This window comes from Asterias rubens, chromosome 11 (assembly GCF_902459465.1).
Source record: "Asterias rubens chromosome 11, eAstRub1.3, whole genome shotgun sequence".
Lineage (NCBI taxonomy): Eukaryota > Metazoa > Echinodermata > Asteroidea > Forcipulatida > Asteriidae > Asterias > Asterias rubens.
This window is the reverse complement of record NC_047072.1, coordinates 11796632-11819894: the sequence shown is the minus strand read 5'-3', so window position 1 is coordinate 11819894 and position 23263 is coordinate 11796632. Positions and strand designations below refer to the sequence as shown.

Genomic DNA, 23263 nt, shown 5'->3' with positions numbered 1-23263 from the left:
AAGGGTTTTTGTAACTTTTGGAAGACAAAAAACACAATTTCCACAGATAGTACACTAAACTCACACAGTTTGAAGATAATGATAGTAGAAAGCTTCCCTGAAAATATTACGTGCTGAGGTGCTGTAGTTTTTGGGAAATGAGTAAAACAACGTCATGAAAATAATTTTCGTCTCATGACGAAAATTATTTTATAGTTACAAACGTATTTTCATGACATTTTTTACTCATTTCTCAAAAACTAGAGCACCTCAGTAAGTAATATTTGAAGGGAAGCTTTCCACTATCATTATCTTCAAACCCTGTAAGTTTAATGTAAATCTATGGACATTTTGAAAAAGTACCCAAATCCTTTAAAACCCTGGCATCGGCACCGTAGCGGTCGCTGACCCCATGTCAAAATCACTTATTAGCTTTGAACTAATTAAGTTGTTGATCACATCTGTTTGTATAGTCCATCCTCATATAATTACTAACAAACGTGGACAATTTCACTTGTCTGAGAAAATTATTTTATAGCTTACATGCATGGCGTATATAATAGGAAATCCAAGGACATAAAGTTTTAGGAGGGAGCTGTTGGCACCAATCAGCGTGCCAGGTGGAAACAAAATGGCGTATACCATATCTGATTCTGAATGATATAGTCGGCAAAGCATCCTAATTGAAACATCGCAGCAACTTTTTTAAAGAGGATAATGAAGACATTTCAGTTTTAGACGTGTGGGAGGAAAAATCCTATCAGGAAAACCCACGCAGTCTTGTAAGGACTGAAAAACCCTATCCCACATGCAAGGCTACGGTCCGGGGTCCAAAAGAGGTAAACGGCAGGGACAGAAACCACTGAGCCAACAACATGAGCCAGATTAGTTTGGTCTGTTCAAACATAATTATTCCTGAGGTAGCCAGAATGACGTTATATGGAAATGTTTCTTCCATAATCCTTTGCATGCAACAAATAACTATTGGCAGTCTTAATCTTTAGCAAACATGTCATAGACATGCCATTGTAACACCCTCGGTAATTGTCAAATACCAGTATTCTCACTTGGTGTAACTCAACTGTGCATAAAAGTAACAAACCTGTGATTTGCGAGAGAATAATGGAAGATAAAAAACACCCTTGTCACACAAGTTGTGTGATTTCAGATGCCTTGAATTCATGACCTTAGCGATATGATATGTCTCGTCAATTCAAATATTTTAGTGAGAAATTACTTTTCTCAAAAACTACTTTCAGAGGGAGCCGTTTCTTACAATGTTTTATATACTATCATCAGCTCTCCATTGCTCGTTACCAAGTAAGTTTTTATGCTAACAACTATTTTGAGAAATTACCAATAGAGTCCAGTGCCTTTAAAGGAGATTTGCTTCGTTATGGTGTCACTTGGCATCGAATGTGACAGCCGGCAAGATACAAAATAATAGAGACCAGGAACTGTCAACATTACAGAACCGTTGCTTAGTTTCTGGACTATACCTTCTCAGATGATATGGAGACAGACAATTTCACTTAGGTTTCTGTAGGCACTCGTCGATAAGTTCGGGAGCGAGGCTCAAAAGTGTTGACACAAGGGCCCTCTATTTAAAGCGGAGTAAACCTTTGGTTTTTTGGATCTTTCGAACTTTTTAATCCTTTAAAGCCATTGGACACTTTCGGTAAACAGTATTGTCCAAGTCCCACACTTCGTGTATCACACTTTATATATAAAGTAACGAACCTGTGAAAATTTAGGCTCAATCGGTCATCGGAGTGGGGAGAAAATAACGGGAAAACCCATTCTTGTTTCCGCGCGTTTCGCCGTGTCATGACATGTGTTTAAAATAAATCCGTAATTCTCGCTAACGAGAATTTATATTGTTTTAATGTTTTCTCAAAAAGTAAAGCATTTCACGGAACAATATCTCAAGAGAAGTTTTTCACCATTACCTTCTACAAATCCTGTAAATTATTTGTAAATCTGTGAACTTTTTTTTTCTGTACCGAAAGTGTATAATGGCTTTAAAGGCAAAGTATACCTTTGGTTTTTGGAACCGTCAGAACATTTAAACCATATAATTGATATACCATATTAAACTAACCTGTAAAATCTCGTTCAAAAAGTGGTCGCGTTTTTGAGATATCGCTGAAAATCCGGAGCGAATAATGTCCACATATAGGAGAATAATCCCTGAATACCCCCGACTCAAATTTTGGGGCAACACTAATAATATGATTTCTTTTTAACATAAAATTCAAAATAATTTTTTGTTTCCCTCAATATGCTTTGAAATCTGCTTCGGCTGTTTGTATTGACGGGCTTCGGTTTCCTTACCCACCCCTTACCCTATAGACCATGGTACCTCTCAGGTGTTTACAAATAGATACTCACTCTGTTTGGAGTGAAAATAACGGTCATGGCAGTACTCAAAACCTATATATGGGGCCCTCTATTCGTCTAAGTAACGTTCAGGCACGCTTGAAAAAAGAAATCAGTAAAAGTTTGTAGGCAAGACTGGTATAGCTGGTTTAGGCCCTAGTTATTGTTTCAATTTCATTCATCATTTTTCAACCTCTCCCCCTGTGACGAATTTTACTCGAAATGCCAAGAGCGATTTTGCTCAAAAACAAAATCTTATTTTAGTGCCGCCTTCCCCCAGAGACCGAAAGGTTATGATACATCATTTATTTTCTGTCAAACTACACAGTAGGCCTTCGTGCAATTATGTGCAATACAAAAAACACACCAACTATGTCATAATAAAAAGAATCCCCCAAAACAGTAAACAGATTCTTTATGTATGTCAAGTACAAGTCCAAAGGTCATTTGGACCAGGAACAATGGTAATTAAATAACTAATCTGTGGTGCTTTATCTCAGACAGATAACTCTGTTAAATAATGTCGCTTTGTGGAATCCAGAAGCGAAACAAAAAACAGTGAGATGTGAGATGTTGACATAATAATCCAAATCTCAAATGATTCCTATCGACAAAACAAACAAAAACAAACTCGATTTTGTGTTTACTGTCATCAATTTTGACACTGAAAGCTTCCAGGTTATAGCGCGAACCTTTGATATCTTGTGATTGCTGTCAGTGAACATTGAAATAAATTGCATAAATCTGGATTGGCTGCTATCCAAATGGGAAACGAAACGAAAAAAAAAAAAAAAAAAAAAAAAAAAAAAAAAAAAATGAGAAGAGCCCGTATGCATGTCCCAATTCGCATGGTCAAAGAATTCTGGGTGAATCCGAGTCCAAGTAAACATGACGTAGGCCCTTTTCGAATTCACTGCTTCGGCTTTTGATCCGGCTTCAAGCTCCGTTCTTCCGTCTGAAGCCCTTTTCAAACAGCCGCTGGAAGGGCAATAGTTACATGTAAACCACAGCATAGCATCCATCTTGGCAACTTGATATGTTAATGTCTTATAACTCTTGTTCGGCTTCAAAATTATAGACCCAGAACCAAAGCCCGTACCCACATACAGCCATAACGCTATCCTAGCCCAGAGCACTTAGCCCAATAGGTCATAATCAATGTTCATGTCCAGAACCCGAGATTAAGCCCAGGGCACAAGCTCACGCCCAGAGAACAAGCTCCAAGCGTAGCATCCAAGCTCCATGCCCAGCATCCAAACTCAAACATAGCCCAAGGACAAACACGAGCACAAGCCCAGCATCCAAACTCAAACCACATAGCCCAAGGACAAACACGAGCACAACAAGCCCAGCATCCAAGCTCAAACCACATAGCCCAAGGACAAACACAAGCCCAGCATCCAAACTCAAACCACATAGCCCAAGGACAAACACAAGCCCAGCATCCAAGCTCAAACCCCATAGCCCAATGACAAACACGAGCACAAGCCCAGCATGCGAACTCAAACCACATAGCTCGATTACAAACACACCCAGAATCCAAGCTCCGCGCCCAGAGTCCCAGATTTAGCTCAGAGCACAAACTCAGAACTAAGCCCAAGTGCCAGAATCCTAGCTATATTAAGCACAGAGCCCAAGATTTAGCATCCAAGCTCCTGGCCAAGCCTCAGCTCAAAAGCCGAGCCTAAGCTCAAAGCCAATGATCGAGCCTATAGCACATGCCCGACCCAAGAATCCAAGCTGCTATGTGCCCAAGATTATGGCCTAGCAAGCTAGATTTTATTACGAGCTCGAAACTTCAAGCCAAAGTCAGTCACGCTCAAGCCCAAACTCTGATAGCGCATTGAGTTATGAGGACAAGCCAAATAGTGTCAAGACCATGAAAGAATGGTATACTGCAATGCTAGAAAATGTTTGTAACAATCCATATGGCTTGTATTCTTGAAACAAGATTTTGACTTTCTGTTTGTAGTGACTCAATAATGATGAGCAAATTTAAAGACACTGGACACTATTGGTAATTTTCAGAGACCAGTCTTCTCACTTATGCATAAAAATAATAACAAACCTGCGAGTCCTCAAATTCTAAATCAGAGGTCTCGAAATCAAAATCGTGGAAAATTACTTCTTTCTCGAAAACTACTTTACTTCAAAAGGAGCCGTTTCTCACAATGTTTTATACTATCAACCTCTCCCCATCACTCGTTACGGTTGTATGCTAATAATTGTTTTGAATATTTACCAATAGTGTCCACTGCATTTAAGTACACACAACAACAAATTCAACTGCTTAGCAGAAATAAATGAAAAGCTTTAGTAATCAAACTAGAAAATTCTGAATTTATTAATCTGAAAATATTGCTTCTTTTGATTAACTATCTAGAAATATTATATATGTACAACTACACAAAAATAATGATTACAAATTAACTGTGAACCGTTCTCACATGTTAAATAAACTGTTATCAAACAGGGTTCAATCTAAACGGGATCTTTCAGAACTAAACAGCAGAAAGGCAATCAGAACCAAACATTAATTGTTATCGAGTTTTCATCCAGTTTTGAAACATTCCAAGAGTGAAATCAAGTTGAGAAAACATTACATACAAAAAGTCCATTGTAATTCCAACAAATTTACAAAAGTTTTGTAGCCATAGTTTCTGTGTAACTGTCAAAATCGATTATATAAACTGAAAAGCTATCAGAAAAATACAAAACTATAAGCAAAATATTTCGTAATTAATGGCTGATGTCATGTTTCTGTTGGCACAGGGGCCCATTTCATAGAGCTGCTAAGCACAACAATTTGCTTAACATGACATTTTTGCCTTGATAAAAACAGGATTACCAACCAAATGTGCACGTGATTTTCCGGATAAGCAAACAACACCTGAATACTAGTAAAAAGCAACATGCAACAAATGAAAATTTGATTGGTAATCCTGTTTTTATCAAGGAAGAAATTTCTTGCTAAGCAAAGTTTTGTGCTAAGCAGCTCTATGAAATTGGGCCATGTCATTATTAACTCCTACATTGCCCTGCGTTATGTATAAGTCACAAAGGCCTTGAATTACCAGGAAGCAATGTCCCTGTTCCCCTGGTATTGGCCTTGTTGCCCCTTCAAAGGTTTATAGACATTAAGATTTCTCAAAGGAAGTGCCCTTTGCAAAAATGAAAACGCCTTGCCCTCTCAAAGATGAAATTCCAGGCCAGGTAATGCTGTGTATTTGAAGCTGCACATTACTACGTTTTAAAGAAATGGCAAACATAATTTCTACAAACAAGGGCTACAGTCAAGGCATACACAAGTTCAAGTAATCTAGGGCACTGCTTGAACTTTCACAAAGGTCATTTTAAGGTCATACGTACAAAACAGGGACGATTAAGGGAACATGTCAAAAGTTGGGCTAGCTCTAAGCTCAAAAACAAATCTTGTTACTGGGTTTAGCTTCTCAGATATTAACAGATCCTTCATCAGTCATATGTACACATCCCCGGCCGTGACACTTAACCATTGCTTCGTCTTTCGAATGGGACGTAAAGCCGTAGGTCCCATGTGTTGTATACTGCATGTAAAAGAACTCAGTGCACTTATCGAAAAGAAAGGGGTTCACCCCGGTGTTCCTGGCTGTGGCTGCTGTATGCGCTGTAGCACCTTGTAAACCCTTTGAATGTGCTAAATAGTTGGGTCTCAGAATTCATCACTGCAATAACCTATCTTTCTGAAAGTTTGTGTATACTTAGTGCCTTGAGTACCTCGTTTGGTAGATACGTGCGCTATATAAGACTTTGATATTATTATTTTTATTATCAGTCACACGTACACCTTCATTTTCGCACGTCAATTTGTTTCATGCCAATATAGGACAGAATACAAAACTATGACTTTATGGTTTTATCAAAACATTTATTGTACACTGAGTGAAAGCTATAAATTTGTTAACTAAATTTTGAAGTAGAAATTTATTGAAACTTTGAAATATCTAGTAAAAATAATACGTTTGTTTCAATTGTATTTTTTTAACAATATGAGGGCTGGTGCTTCAAAGAAATATGAAATACATTTTTACTTCATGACACAGGCGATCCTCGCATATTTTATATTCTCTTACAAAATAACAAATGCATAATAACAGCATCTAAATTAAAACTTTGTGCATAAAATGATACAGGAAAATACAAAACATATAAAACAAAACAAAAAACAGGTGACAGTTTTGTTTCAAGCCTCAAGATCAACATGCGAAGATACAATAATCTAGTTACCGGGAATCAATGCCGATATCACATATTGTTTAAAGGCAGTGGACACTATTGGTAATTACTCAAAATAATTATTAGCATAAAATCTTACTTGGTAACGAGTAATGGGGAGATGTTGATGGTATAACACATTGTGAGAAACGGCTCCCTCTGAAGTAATATTGTAATTTTCGAGAAGTAATTTTCCACGAATTTGATTTCGAGACCTCAGTTAGATTTGAGGTCTCGAAATCAAGCATCAGAAAGCACACAACTTTGTGTGACAAGGTAGTTTATTTTTTCATTATTGTCTCGCAACTTCAACGACCAAGTGAGATCAAACTTTCACAGGTTTGTTATTTTATGCATATGTTGAGTTACACCAAGTGAGAAGACTGGTCTTTGACAATTTCGAACAAAGTCCAGTGTCTTTAAAGGAAAGATATACTTTGGCTATCCCTCTTTTAATGAACGGTAATAAAAACTTACTTGGGTAGATTGCGATTAGTATAAAGTGTTTTGGGAACCATAGCACTTTGAAGCAATGTCACTAATGTGGTTATGGAAAAATATATAAGTTTTTATTATTCCCAAAAATTAGAATCTGAGAAAAGTTACTGTCACATACATTTCTCTGACTTTTCTTCCTACGTGGCTAAAATCATTCTGGATTTTTTGGCGATATCTCAAAGACATAACCACCTTTTGAAATGAAATATAATCTCAGGTTAGTTTTATTGTGTACTATCTCTATTTCTATAGGATTAACAAAATTGAACACTTCCAAAGACCAAAGGCAAACTTTCCCTTTCAAAGGCAAATTCTCAAGAAGATGTTCTTGAGGGCAAATGATAAAAAACTAATACTAAATAAAAATCACTTTTAAGTATTGGCCTGAACTAAACCTTTCGCAGAGTTCTTTTGTAAATTTCTGGATTTGGTTTCAATAGAAGGTTTTTTACATTTACATGTATATACAATTCAACACATTTTTTTCATTTTGGACAAAATGCTGTTAAATTCTGCCAGTTTTAAAATGTTCTAGTCCAAATGCATAGGGGCCCTTCAACACTGTGAAGCCCCCCCCCCCCAAAAAAAAGGAAAGTATTTACAAAGGAACTTTATACTTTCTAGATTGCTGTCTTATAATAACAAGTTTCAAAAACCTACTCTCCATTTTGTTAATCTGATGTTGCCGCCACCATTCCTATTAAATATATTAATTTTTAGATTTGTAAATTATTAAATAAGTTCAATTGCAATAAACATTGTTGCAGCAGCAGATTGTTCATGTAAACCAAAGCGATAACCAGATAAGAATTCCATTATTTAAATATCTGTGATACAGGTTTAATTATTGGATCCTTTTGGGTTAATATGCTAATTACACTATTTCATAGAACTTCTCAAGCCACAAAAAGTAGCTATGCACAAAAATAATCATGCTTACGAGAATAAGGTTATCAGTTAAAGTACCATGTCACAAGCACCATCAGCGACTGGTATCTTGTTAATTGTTGCTTAACGTAAAATTGGGGGGCAAAATTGTCTGCCAAAACAATATGGCCCTGCACGAAGTCAAAGTAGCATTTTCCAGTTGGGTGAAGGGCGCCCTCTACAGGCTAGGCACATACAGGGTTCCTTGATGACATCATCATTGCATTGATTTGGTTGTCTCACCTTACATTTCTGTCGTCGTAGAAGGGGTTGAATCACAAGCCCTCGACCTCTGACCCTTCCTCTGGATTGAAGTAACTCTTACCGTTGACCTGAGGGTTTGTTAAAGGAACATAACAAAATTGGTAAGAAGAAAAAAAAAATCCCCTGAGACCACAGATTTACATAAAGCTTACACAGTCATGATAATGATACAATTCTATATATAGGGTTTGAGGCATTGCATGGTGAGGTATCAATGTTTATTTGGTTTGCGGTAACACCATGTGTGTATCTACTTGCCAGGTAGAGTTTGTTCTTAGAGAGCTCTCTTGCTTTATTCTACTACCGCGGAGTAGATGTTCGGGGTTTGGGAGACTTCTCAGTTCTGAAAAGAACTGTCCTGCTTTTTAGCTATAACCCAGGTGGATGGTCAAGAGAATAGGCTGGGACCACTACTTAGCTTATGGGATCGTGATTAACTGAACTACCACAGATTCAGTTCTTAAATTAGTCTTAAAGTTTCAACTAGCATGCTCTAGTCATCGTCAGGAGACTAGTCCCAGCCTATTTTCTATATCATCCGCCCGGTTAATAGTTAAAAAGCAGAACAACTCTTTTCAGAACTGAGAAGTCTCCCCGAACACCCGAACAATCTACTCCGCGGTAGTAGAATGAAGCTAGACAGCTCTCTAAGAGCTAACTCTACCTGGCAAGTAGATACACACATGGCATGGTGTTACCGCAAACCAAATATACACTGATACAACTGTAGTAGAAAACATTCCTTGGAATATTTCTGTCTGAAATGTCATATTTGATGAGAAATAAATAAAACTAACTGGGCTAGCTTACCTGCATGTCATAGTCCAGGACGAATGGAGGGATGTCCAGCTGATCTGGATGGATGGTGTTGTAGAGAAAATGCACACCTTTCAGACTTTTCACTTTGTCCTTTATACTGGACGCTGTGAATGTGGTGAAGTACCATGACACTAACTGTAAAGGGGGGCAATGGAATAAAAAACACCATTACACTAGCTGTAAAGGGGGTAATGGAATAAAGAACACCATTACACTAGCTGCAAAGGGGGGCAATATAATAAAGAACACCATTACACTAGCTGTAAAGGGGGGCAATATAATAAAGAACACCATGACACTAGCTGCAAAGGGGGGCAATATAATAAAGAACACCATGACACTAGCTGTAAAGGGGGCAATATAATAAAGAACACCATGACATTAGCTGTAAAGGGGGCAATATAATAAAGAACACCATGACGCTAGCTGCAAAGGGGGCAATATAATAAAGAACACCATGACACTAGCTGCAAAGGGGGCAATATAATAAAGAACACCATTACACTAGCTGTAAAGGGGGCAATATAATAAAAACACCATGACACTAACTGTAAAGGGGGCAATATAATAAAGAACACCATTACACTAGCTGTAAAGGGGGGCAATATAATAAAGAACACCATGACACTAGCTGCAAAGGGGGCAATATAATAAAGAACACCATGACACTAGCTGTAAAGGGGGCAATATAATAAAGAACACCATGACATTAGCTGTAAAGGGGGCAATATAATAAAGAACACCATGACGCTAGCTGCAAAGGGGGCAATATAATAAAGAACACCATGACACTAGCTGTAAAGGGGGCAATATAATAAAGAACACCATGACACTAGCTGCAAAGGGGGCAATATAATAAAGAACACCATTACACTAGCTGTAAAGGGGGCAATATAATAAAAACACCATGACACTAACTGTAAAGGGGGCAATATAATAAAAACACCATGACACTAACTGTAAAGGGGGCACTATAATGAAGAACACCATGACACTAACTGTAAAGGGGAAATATAATAAAGAACACCATGACACTAGCTGTAAAGGGGGGCAATATAATAAAGAACACCATGACACTAGCTGCAAAGGGGGCAATATAATAAAGAACAACATGGCACTAGCTGTAAAGGGGCACTATAATAAAGAACACCATGACACTAACTGTAAAGGGGGCAATATAATAAAGAACACCATGACACTAGCTGCAAAGGGGGGCAATATAATAAAGAACACCATTACACTAGTTGTAAAGGTTGCAATATAATAAAGAACAACATGACACTAGCTGTAAAGGGGGCAATATAATAAAGAACACCATTACACTAACTGTAAAGGGTGCAATATAATAAAGAACCCCATGACACTAAATGTTAAGGGGGCAATATAATAAAGAACACCACGACACTAAATGTTAAGGGGGGCAATATAATAAAGAACACCATGACACTAGCTGCAAAGGGGGCAATATAATAAAGAACAACATGACATTAGCTGTAAAGGGGGCAATATAATAAAGAACACCATGACACTAGCTGTAATGGGGGCAATATAATAAAGAACACCATGACACTAGCTGTAAAGGGTGCAATATAATAAAGAACCCCATGACACTAAATGTTAAGGGGGCAATATAATAAAGAACACCACGACACTAAATGTTAAGGGGGGCAATATAATAAAGAACACCATGACACTAGCTGTAAAGGGTGCAATATAATAAAGAACACCATTACACTAACTGTAAAGGGTGCAATATAATAAAAACACTGTGACACCACGGTGACACTAGCTGTGAATGTTTTCGAGGGTTCAACATGCAACTTGCAAGAGTTCCAGAGTTAAAACTCGCACAGCTCACATCTTGTGAATTGTTCATTGTGAATTTGTGACGTAAATTTCGCTTTGCATTCAAACTGGATAGCCTTACCCGGGACCAGAACGTTGGATGCACAATATAGAAGGCTCGGAGGAATTTTCGGTATCGCTTATCGACGGCGTGGTAGACTTGCCTCAGCCACTTCAGCTCAGGCTGGTTCTTGGACGAACTCATCGTGTGGAAGTAGATGACGACGAAATCCTGGTTGACGATCGGATCCAGAACGGAGATGAAATAGAGAAACGCCTGACGTGAGAAATAATGAAGATTTTTTTTTTTAAATCCCAGCGAAATCAAATTTACATTTATTGGTAGAAAACTTGAATGGTAGTAACAATAACAGTAATAGTAATACCAAAACTAATGTAGCGCCTTGGTAATAATTATTGATGTGCTCGGGTGGGGGGGGGGGGGGGCTGTATAAAAGGTACTAGTTAAAAACTAAGCAGGTATTATTGTATGGAAAAATTTAAAAAACAAGAAACACAATTATAACAATAGGACTTACAAGTCTTAAACACATTCAACCTGTTAGTAATTATGAAAAAGCAAGCAATGATTGGTAAAGTGTAAAAATATACATATTTTATAATCTTGATAAACAATCATATAACGACAATGACAAAAATACAAATTAAAAGGATTAAAATGGATTGAACAATGTAAATTTTAAAAACAGAAGAACAGCAGGGTGACAACAAAAATCATGATAGTTTTTATAAAGGGTGGCATTAAACAAAATTCACATCATAAATAGACAAAGAACAATCAAAATTTGACTGTATTTGTTTTTCTGTGAAGACAAGCCTCAAGTAAATAGACAAACATTTATGTGACACAACAAGCATAGAAAACGGTTACATATCACTACATTTTAATTCATGAATACAAACAGGATGAATCAAATGCAAAGGTAGGGGTAGGATCAAGGAAAATTCAAAAAATGGCTGTTAAAGCCATTGGACCCTTTCTGTAAACAGTGTTGTCCAAGGCCCACACTTAGTGTGTAACACAACTTCTATATCAAATAACAAACCTGTGAAAATTTAGGCTCAATCGGTCATCGGAGTCGGGAGAAAACAACGGAAAAACCCACCCTTGTTTCCGCGCGTTTTGCCGTGTCATGACATGTGTTTAAAATAAATCCGTAATTCTCGTTAACGAGAATTTATATTGTTTTGCTGTTTTCTCAAAAAGTAAAGCATTTCATGGAATAATATTTCAAGAGAAGTCTTTCACCATTGCCTTCTGTAAACCCTGTAAGTTATTTGTAAATCTGTGAACTTTTTTTTTTTTTTTTCTGAACCGAAAGGGTCCAGTGGCTTTAACCTTTAACAGACCATAGCCGTTAAAACCGCTTGTACCAAAATGCCCATAGCGGTCACAAGGTTTGACCTACTTCCATTCACATTCAGAGGTCAAGTAAAAGTCATTTCTGGATATGAAATTTTCCAATGTAGTATCATAGAGTAGTAGTATGTTAACATAGTATCCCAATTTCTAAACACAAAACTAAATTTTCTGTTTAATGTTATTTCTGTTGACATTTTTACTGCAGTGTTAGCAATCTCTGGACGTTTTGTGATAATTACACAGAAATGAATGGTCTCTAAAGCATTAAACCAGCAGAGAACAAGTCAAAAACCTGTCTAAAGCCTGGTTCATACTTCATGCAAGTGCGAATGCGAAGCGAATTTGATGTGAATTTGACGTCACAACCCTCCTTTCGCAGCGATATTCCATGTGAGGTGAACAGAGTTGAACTGCTGCAAATTTTTCGTTGCGAATTTGTGACGTCAACATTCGTATCGCATTCGCATTCGCAGGAAGTATAAGCCGGGCTTTGATGGTCTGGCTGGCTCTTTGAGTGTTTCTCAATGCTACAAATAAACCACTCATATTGCTTCTTCAAGTTACACTCTCCCTCTATATCAATCTATGGAGAGAGCACATGCGCTGTAACTGGTTGAGAGTTCAAAATTTAAATACATGTAGGGCCCATATACACAGGGCCCATATAATAGTCATAATGATGTACCTTTTCCAGATCTACAAGGGTAGCTGGGAAGTTCCTGGCCACAAACACCACGATGGGTCTGCCGTAGATATCCACTCCCGACTGGTAGATGCAGCGGTGGGCAGCGATATCGGATAAGTCCTCCGTCTTGGCCCTCTTTAAGAATCTTTCATACCTGCAAACATGGAGTCACAAGAGAAAAAGATCAGTGGCTTCCCTTAGTGTCTTGTCACACGAGGCAACTTTTATAGGCAAATGGAGGCAGCCAACTGCAGTGCATACTACAAGACCACTTTGGTAGCACACGAGTAATTTTTCAAACAATGTTGACTCCAAATTCCTGATAATAAGCCATGTGCGATGTAGATTTGAATAATATAAGTTATCACACAAGCATGAGTGGAATATGGAAAAATATAGCGCTTCTGCTACTATTGTGCCATACACATCCATTCAGAATTGTGTTCACTGTTTCTTACGTAACTACGCAAAAGCTTGCCCCTTATCATGTGACAAAGCAACTGTCTCTATAGTCTGAGGAAATCAAATTGTAGTGGTAACTTGCAATCAAGCACGTCACTGTACCAGACAATATTCAAATCTAACACGCAATTGGTTAATTGAGCAGCACAAACTCACCTTTTCTTCTGCTCTTCCTCAGCCGTTAGTCTGGACGGTTTGGCGAGGACTTCTCTTTTCATCTTGTCTGGATCGGCCTGCATCGAAGTAAAGGAATGGTGTCCAATATCTGGCTCGTCAACATCAAGATCCTCGTCAGAATTAGTCCCATTTGCTGGAAAAAAAATAATCAAAAAAGGTTGTCATCGAACGCTAATAATAACTTGAGAGGCTAATAAAGTAGGATTTGAAGCATAGTTGGAGTATAGTTAGGTGAGGTTTGTGGTAACAGCATGTGTTAATTTCTTTTGAGTAGTGTTGGTTCTGCAACAATTCTATCAGTATATGCTCGGATCAACTTCAGAAAAAAGTTGAAAAAAAAAAAAAAAAACTTATTACATAACTGATTGTATTACTAAAGCGTCCTCTACATCAGAGGATGTTTGAGGGCGCAAATTACAACAACAATTCCGAAACGATTATATCAAAATACAAACAAACCAAAGGAATACAGATCCAATACAGATGCAAAGAATTTTTTCTTTTTTTAAACTTTAACCTTTACCTTTACCTAGACACCCTTAACAAGGGTGGGGATATAACAATACAATAAACACAGCACAAATTATGAAGGCTAATTACGAAGGATTTGAAGAATAGTGGGAGTATGGTTAAGTGAGGTTTGTGGAAATCACTTTAGAGTAGTGCAATGTTTCTATCAGTATGCTCTGATCGTCTTCAGGAAAACAAAGAAGACAAAATAAAAAGCAGACGGGGGGGGGGGGGGGGGGGGACGTCACAGTCAAAAAACCAGCACAGTTATGAATGAAAAGCCAGTCACGGGGGTAACATAACAGTAAAACAAAATAGCACATTTATTAATGAAAAGCCAGTCACGGGGGTAACATAACAGAAAAAAAACAAAATTGCACATTTATGGAAATGAAAAGCCAGTCACGGGGGTAACATAACAGTAAAACAAAATAGCACATTTATGAATGAAAAGCCAGTCACATTAACCCATGTATATGACCACAAAGCAGAGCCGGAGACCAAAAGTGTTTGATTTTCCCCAGAGAAAAAAACCTCATGGCACACAGGAGGGAACAATCGCACAACTCTACTCACATATGACCTTAACCGTTTACCAAACCATGGCCACATTAGTGAGAGGCAAGCGTTTTAAATTACCTTAAAGGGAAGGTACACGTTTGGTAATTGTCAAAGACCAGTCTTCTCACTTGGTGTATCCCATTATAACCATAAAATAACAAACCTGTGAAAATTTGGGCTCAATTGGTCATCGAAATTGCGAGGAAATTATGAAAATATTAATTTTGGTTTTTACCCATACACCGATGTGTGTTAGCACTGTATACTCAGTACTTTCCCGAGTCCTGTAAACAAATATCACAGGCATGTTACTCGTGCATGTTACTGGGATTCAAACCCACGACCCTTTCAATTCTAGAGCAGTGTCTTACCAACTAGACTACCGAGGTTGCCCGGCAGCTAGAGGCAGTTCGAATCCTGATGAAATGATGAAAGAAAAAACACCCTTGTTGGACGAATTTGTGTGTTTTCAGATAAGAATAAAAGACTTCTAGCTAGAAGTCTTTTATTATTTTAGTGAGAAATTACCTCTTTCTCAAAAACTAAGTTACTTCAGAGGGAGTCATTTCCCACATGTTTTATACTATCAACAGCTCTCCAATGCTCATTACCAAGTCAGTTTTTAAGTTAATATTTGTTTTGAGTAACTACCAAACGTGTACCTTCCCTTTAATAACCTTACACTCCTGAGCAGCCGATAATATTATTTGATATACATAATACAATTACACATTTATCAAACAATTTTTCTTTCAGACAAATAACTGTCTCATTGGTACCCACTTATTTCTTTGTTGATAGGGTCCTTGGTTATCCTTATCTTTCGTTCCGGGTTAACTGGCTCCCCGTCATCGTTACCGACGTTAGCTGGGAGTAGGTCTAAGGCCCATAACTCCTCGTCTTTATTCCGTGGGAAGTAAAGCCGTAACAGATCCTGATAACAATCCTTAAAAAAAAAAAAAAAAAAAAAAAAAAAAAAAGCGAATTAGAAAAACACGTTCAACAATAGCGTAGCAGGTCTGATAGATGAAGGCCATGCAACTGCCTGATACTTCACGGAGGCAACGAAGGCGCTTGCCTCCATGCCCCCCCTGGTCAATGCCTTGGTGCCCTTGAAATGCTCCAGTACAAGTTTGCAATTTCATCATAGGAAGCCCTTTACCAAGAAGAAAATGCCTTGGTGCCCTTGCCCTTTCAAAAACGAAGCATACAGGCCTGTAACAGGTCACACAGGATTTGAAATTAGCAGTCGCCAAATGCGAGTAAAAACAGCGTCGGTCGAGCCAAAACTCAGCCTTCACTAGCCCGTCAAGCGAGTCAATTTTTTTTTTTTTTCAATAACTTAGAGTTACATTTAGTAGGATTTGAAACTTTGCATGGTGGAAATACGATATAGAAAGGTTTGCGGTAACACCATGTAATGATAATCTCTAAATGAGTTGGGGTGGTTCTGAAAAAAACGTTGGTTTCAACTCATTGTTTCGATCACTATGCTCTGATCGTCTTTTGGAGAAAATACGTTGTTAAAATCCCAACGAGAGTTTGAGACAACCTTACAAGTGGGGAATATTTGTCAGTATAACTGGGTCTTGTACTTACACCGAGTGAGATTTTGACTACTTGTGTGAAGTCTTCTAGACATTGGGTTGTTATGAAATAATTACGCCTTTCAATCAAGTCTTCTTTAAAGACACTGGACACCTTTGGTAATTGTCAAAGACCAGTTTTCTCACTTGGTGTACCTCAACATATGCAAAATAACCAATCTGTAAAAATTTGAACTCAATTGGCCATCAAAGTTGCGAGATAATAATGGAAGAAAAAACACCCTTGTCACACCAAATTGTATGCTTTCAAATGCTTGATTTTGAGACCTCAGCTGAGGTCTCGAAATCGATTCAAATATTTTGGTGAGAAATTACTTCTTACTCAAACACTACATTACTTCAGAGGGAACCGTTTCTCACAATGTTTAAAACTGGCAACATCTCTCCATTGCTCATTACCAAGTCAGTTTTTATGCCAACAATTATTTTGAGTACCCTGCCTTTATAAAGACTACTACAATTACCTCATTTATTCCTCGTATGACAAACACTATTCTTTCAATTGTATTCCCGTATTTCTCAAGAAATCTTCTGATGGTTCCTGAGATTCAAAAAATACAGATCATCTTTATACACATAATATTTGAGTTTGAGTTTAGGAAGATCTAACACAAATAACACACAAATAACACACACAGTTATTGTAAGATAATGCACATGACCACGTACAGATCATGTGACCTTTGTTAACAAAATGAGCTGCATATAGGAGAAAACCATTGTATTACTCTATAGTAATTCTACTTTGCGAACTTACTCGATCGGCCATTTTGAGGAGTCAAAATAACGAATGACGAGTAAGGAAAACCGCACAATTTCGAGGCATATTTGTGTGGATCATAATATTCTACTTTTAAAAGATCTTCCTAACCATATACATAACAAACGGTTTCAAACGCATAGACCAACCCGCCCGATCCAAGGCAACATGTCCCTTTAAAGGGAAGGTATACATTTGGTAATCGCTCTGGTTTTATGGCACCCTGGGTGACTTACTGATTGCAATGTGGGCAGCTTCTTCTGGTGGATACCCTCTCTTGACTGAATTAATGGCACAGACGGCGAGCGTACGAATCTCATGCTCTCTGAAATCAACAAAAATCAATTTATTTGTTTAATGTTTTTGAGCAATGCAAATAAATGCAAAGGTTCAAATCCCACTCGAATGATTTGCTTGTGGTTTTGTTTTTTCACAAAACTTGGTACAGCACTGACTATACAGTACTTAGAGCCATTGGACCCTTTTGGTAAACAGTATTGTCCAAGGCCAACACTTCGTGTATCACAACTTACATATCAAATAACGAACCTGTGAAAATTTAGGCTCAATCGGTCATCGGAGTCAGGAGAAAATAACACGCACGTTTCGCCGTGTCATGACATGTGTTTAAAATAAAATCTGTAATTCTCAATATCGAGAATTGATATTGTTTTACTGTTTTCTCAAAAAGTAAAGCATTTCATGAGATAATATTTTAAGAGAAGTCTTTCACCACTACCTTCTGTAAACCCTGTAAGTTATTTGTAAATCTGTGAACTTTTTTTTTTCTGTACCGAAAGGTCCAATGGCTTTAATACACGTCAGTGTAAGGGTGACAAACAATTACTACCAAATTTTACATGCACGTAACTGGAACATAAATAGAGCCTGTGTTGTCATAAAAACAGCAGGCTGTACATGGAAAGATTAACTCACACTCAGCTACTGCACAAACGTTCTCTGCATAGATATGTAGAGAGGGAGCGAGCGCATGCAGAAAGTGGGTGAAAAATTATATTTTTAGCCACAGGCCTACTTTGATCACGACAACAGAGCCCCTTTAAAGGGAAGGTACACGATTGGTAATTACTCAAAACAAATATCAACTTTAAAATTGACTTGGTAACGAGCATTGGAGAGCTGTTGATAGTATAAAACATTGTGAGAAACGGCTCCCACTGAAGTAGCATAGATTTTGATAAAGAGGTAATTTCTCACTAAAATAATAAAAGACTTCTAGCCAGAAGTCTTTTATTCCTATCTGGACGCACACAAATTTGCCAACAAGGGTGTTTTTTTTTAATTTCATTCATATCTTGCAACTTCGACAACCAATTGAGCTCAAATTTTCAATTACCAATTACCAATAGTGTCCACTGCCTTTAATATCTGTATGGACAGCATTTAATACCTTGTTTGTGTCTTAATCTTAGAATAAGATCATTCTAAAAAGTACCTAGAGATAACTTAATATTAGTCGCTATCTAAATCAAATATTATTTTAACTAAACATTATTTTAGTCGCCGACTTCCCTCTCCATACTGCCATACAGTGTAAAAATCAACAAAGTTAAAAGCTTTGCTGCTATTTTTTGTTTTTCCACCTTCTTGAGAAATACGGCCAGCAGGAAGTTGTAGATTTCCATTCAAATCAGGAAGTGCTCTGGACCCTGCACGTATTGCATGTCACATGACAGTGAATAGGGAAGTCACATGAGGAGTGTCACATGACAGATTTCATTCAAACCTCTCAGTCAAACACTGTTTTTTTTCAGAGGTACCCAGTGACTACAAACACATCAAAATTTAAAATTGTATTAACAGATGATGACATTGCAACTTCAATCTTTATAAAATAAACCCTGGCGAGGCCGCTTGTATAAATTTAGTTTTGTATTTGAACAAACAGGTCTTTTTCTTCAGTTTGGGCTGTGTTGCCATACATGTATAGACAATCAAACTATAAACACAGGGGGTAAACCCCCTTCTCTTTTCAATAAGTGCACTGGGTTCTGTTATGTGCGTAAAACAACGCATTGGACCGAACGGCTTTATGTCCCATACAGGAAATCAATTAAATTTCAAACGTCAAACCAATGTTTGTATAAGAGAGATTGGCTTTTTGCCAGCTTCGTTATTATATCCCCTTGTGGGAGCTTCGCTGAGTTCCATTGACGAGAACATCATCTAAACAAACAAATAAACAAACAAATAAACAAACAAACAAAATCACTCCCAACAGACTCCACTCACCTGGCAAGGTTTAGGACATTTCGGTAGCAGTTATAGAGGGCGCTCTCCGCTGCTGTGCGATACCGGACGTTGTAGCGTGGGCCCACGGTGTGTAGAATGAATCTTGCTGGCAGGTTGTACCCTTTACTTAACTTGGCTTCACCTGTTCTACAACCTGTCAATGTTCAAACAAGTAGTTTTGTTATACCTCGGTAACAAATTGTAAGTTTGATTGGTTGAGAGCCTTAAACGCGGTGGGTAACTTTAGTTTTGTCACCTGGTGTACATTACTTTGATCATTCAAAGATGGTTGTTTTCCAGCGCTTAGTACGAAAAAAGCTGCAGTGAAGAATGGTTTCTTATTTGATCAACTGTTCAAATGTTTGAAGATGACAACAGAACTTTGAGAAGAGGAATAGTCATGTTACGAGGTATTAACAAAACAATTGCTGCATGCTGTGAAGGGGGTCCATGGGTTTTGTACACACTCGGGGGAAACAGCACCCAAGGCAAAGCCGAAGGTGCCATTTCCCCCCATGGGTGTACAAACCGTCATCTTGCTTAAAGGCTATTAGTGACAACAAAACCCACATTATTTCTTACACTTACATTTTATCTTCAACTGTAATTCGTTTTGTAAATTTGGACCGGCTAATTGATGGATTTTTTCTGAGAAAGGGTTTGCTTCGTTGAGACGTTCACTTGTTGGATGAACAAGACCCATGACATTAAGAGCTGTTGGGTCACCTTCCCTGGAAATAGAGAAGATTTCAATAAAATATTAATGTTGAACAATTAACCCAAAATAAGTGATGGGTAGCCATGTTTGGTATTAGTCGGGTAATTGCAACGATGAAAATAAAATGTTCATGTAGCACTGTAAAGGCAGTGGACACTATTCGTAATTTCTCAAAATAATTATCATCAAAAAAAACTTTCTTAATTACAAGTAACGGGAAGAGGTTGATAGTATAAAACATAGTGAGAAACAGCTCCCTCTGAAGTTACGTAGTTTTCGAGAAAGAAGTATTTTTCCACGAATTTGATTTCGAGAACTAAGTTTAGAATTAGAGGTCTCGAAATCAAGCATCAGAAAGCACACAACTTCCTGTGACAAGGGTGTTTTTTCTTTCATTATTATCTCGCAACTTCGACGACCAATTGAACTCAAATTTTCACAGGTTTGTTAATTTAAGCATATATTGAGATACACCAACTGTGAAGACTAATTTTTGACAATTACCAATAGTGTCCAGTATCTTTAAAGGGTTTTTATACCTTTTGTAGATTAAGTGTTTGGCAACGAAATCAACCCCTAATCAATGTGAAGGGAGATGTATGTAATATAATTTTCAGCTCCATTAGTCATCAATTAAAAAAGAAAAAGGAAAATCACAGAGCAATGTTTTCAGGAGAGTCGCATTAATCCGATGTACATTCTAAAATAATTGTTGTGCCATTGTTTTATTCATTTCGTACAAGCTACAGCACCTCAGTAAGTAATATTTTAAGAGAAGCTTTCTCCATAAATTGTGTAAAGTAAGTTTAATGTAAATCTGTGGACGTCTTTTGTGTTTTGTGTCATACAAAAAGTACCAAAACCCTTTTGACTAACTAGTAATAAATAAATATCTGCAATACATATACGACGAATAAAAACAACTTCAACCAAGGTTTAAATACATACACAGTCTAAACAAATAATAAACCAAAAGATGAACTGACTGCATAAATATTTCTCTCTTTATGGTCCAACAAAGACAAATTGATTAGAGCAGTATTTAAGTTTATGCCAGTGCTCTGCCAACAGAGCAGTCAATTTGTCTTTGTTCAACCCCAAAATAAGAAAAAAACATAAATTTTTTCAAACATTTTATTGTCATAGTTTTAACGTGATTCTGGGTTTTTGAAAAAAACGATGTAAAAAAGAAAAAAGACCGTCTGGACCAGTTAGCATCGATTCACTAGTCCCACTTTATCATAAATGCTTCTCTTCACCCAGGTGTACAAATGGGTACCGGTGAAATCTGGGGAGTTACTGTCCAGGGGGAACAGAAATATTCTCAGTCGTTTACTGCCAAGAAGCCGGATATAAACACCAACCTGATGAGCCATATTGGCTCGGGACAGACTTCTACTTACCACACACAAATCTTCTCATTCAGAGAAGTGTCAAAAGGAAATCTTGAGGTCCTGGTATCCTCCTTAGCGACGGTGTATTGAGGCACATCATCCTCCTCTAGGCCCCATGTTGGTAACGATGAAATGTCAACGACTTCAAGTCTCTGGCCAAGTTGGTCCATGGCTAGATGTGGTGGTCACGATTCTGGACAAGATATTTTCCTTTGTCACGAATAACAAAAACTTGTGTTGCGCAAATGTCACCTGGATTTTGTGGAAAGTTGAAACCAAGTAAGTCGATTAGTGTCACTGAAAAACATTGTTACTCATTAATGACATCTAAAAAAACGCTTTAAGTTTTGAACAAAAAAGTAACAACATTGGAGACCTAATCAGGTGACAGTAGTAAATTACATCATGTACCAACCCTGGTAGGACGACAGTCAGTGCCACTGTCGCCTTGCATGCAACGGAGGAGTCCAACCTGGGCTACATCATATACATGAATCGATGATGAACAACAGAGGAAAAAACAAAAATTGAAAAACTCTCTTTGTGTTGCATAGATATAGGCTAATTTAAACTTGAACAATTGTGGTAAGCACTTTATAAGACTAACTTCTTTTAAAAAGAAAATGCACTTTTAGCCACAAATTAAAATTAGAAAAAAGAATGTTTTTTGATGACGGATAAACAAAATTTAATTTTTGATAAATAAATGGCATGGAACTCTGACTATCTTTCTATTTCTAAAAAAATGCTTTTATAAAAAAATACAAGGTCTGGGAGTTTCCGGGAGTTTCATAAATGACGTGTTTGCCTACCTGTATTCTATAGTAAGCTGTAGACACAGTTACCAGGGCACTGAACTCCTTTTAAAAATGTGTATTTGTGATGACAAATATCAAAGAAAAAAGTAGTACAGCACCCCAGTACTAAAAAGTAAGGATAACTTTCCGTATGGCGCCACCACTTTTTCACTCATTTTTACAAAAGGGGATATCTCATTGAGGTAAATTAGATACTATATTATTTCATATCGAATGAAAAAGTGGTGGCGCCATACGGAAACATTTCCAAAAGTAACTTGGTAAGTTGGCTGTGTACTGTAATTTACTGCAGTTTCCACCCTAGTACAAGCTTTTACATTATTGATAAATAAACAATATTTTGCATATCAATCTACCATTAATACATAGCATAGTCGTCCAATTTCTTGTTACATGACTGTGACTGTGACTGGTGAGTGCGTGTGACAAATCATGCCATGGTCATGATGGAGCTATAAAAAGGACAAATCACACAATCGGTCCGGAATCCACCCCCCCCCCCCCCCCCCACCTCAGAAACAGTCAAGAAAGATTCTTAAAACGGATCCCTTAAAACCCAATATATTACCACTAATTTATACTGACAGAGTAGATACACAGAAACTACCTCCATTATATTGAGTTTACATGTCAGAGTCTACTCCCACCACACCACGACCCCGCCGATAACAAACACACAGATTGCCCGCTGTGTGTGATGATGTGAGAGTGTGAGATACGCGATAGCGAGTGATAAAAACACGGAATCACACTCACATTAAATTGAATCATTGAATAAAGACAACTTTTTACCTTTCTTCACTGCAAATCTGCCACCATATCCAAAGCTCTAACACATCCCAACGTATACACAGAGTATCTGCCAGCAAGCTAACACTAAATTTGGTAGCTACCATTTAATGAAATCATTCAAAATTGCGTCATTCAATACCAACAAAATAACCGTAGCATTCGAGCAGGAGTCAAAAA

General features: G+C 37.6%; 1 protein-coding gene across 1 annotated transcript; it reads right to left on the bottom strand.

Moving 5' to 3' along the window:
• Nucleotides 1–6966: 6966 nt before the first annotated feature.
• LOC117296889 (protein GDAP2 homolog) lies at nt 6967–23263 on the bottom strand. Its single transcript, XM_033779993.1, has 12 exons — nt 23087–23263; nt 21486–21728; nt 19953–20095; nt 19365–19518; nt 17348–17436; nt 16816–16892; nt 15528–15690; nt 13653–13806; nt 13035–13188; nt 11048–11242; nt 9112–9255; nt 6967–8369 (listed from the first exon to the last, which is right to left on the bottom strand). Exons 2-12 carry the CDS (start codon nt 21644–21646, stop codon nt 8313–8315), a joined length of 1491 nt encoding a protein of 496 aa, XP_033635884.1. The 5' UTR covers nt 21647–21728; nt 23087–23263; the 3' UTR covers nt 6967–8312.

Excerpts from the sequence above, each read along its gene's own strand:
- LOC117296889 (XM_033779993.1), bottom strand. The coding sequence starts at position 21,646 with ATGGACCAACTTGGCCAGAGACTTGAAGTCGTTGACATTTCATCGTTA. Across the intron at positions 13,189-13,652 it reads GAGGAAGAGCAGAAGAAAAG|GTATGAAAGATTCTTAAAGA; the intron begins GTGAGTTTGTGC and ends CCATGTTTGCAG. Across the intron at positions 11,243-13,034 it reads CCCTTGTAGATCTGGAAAAG|GCGTTTCTCTATTTCATCTC; the intron begins GTACATCATTAT and ends TTCTCACGTCAG.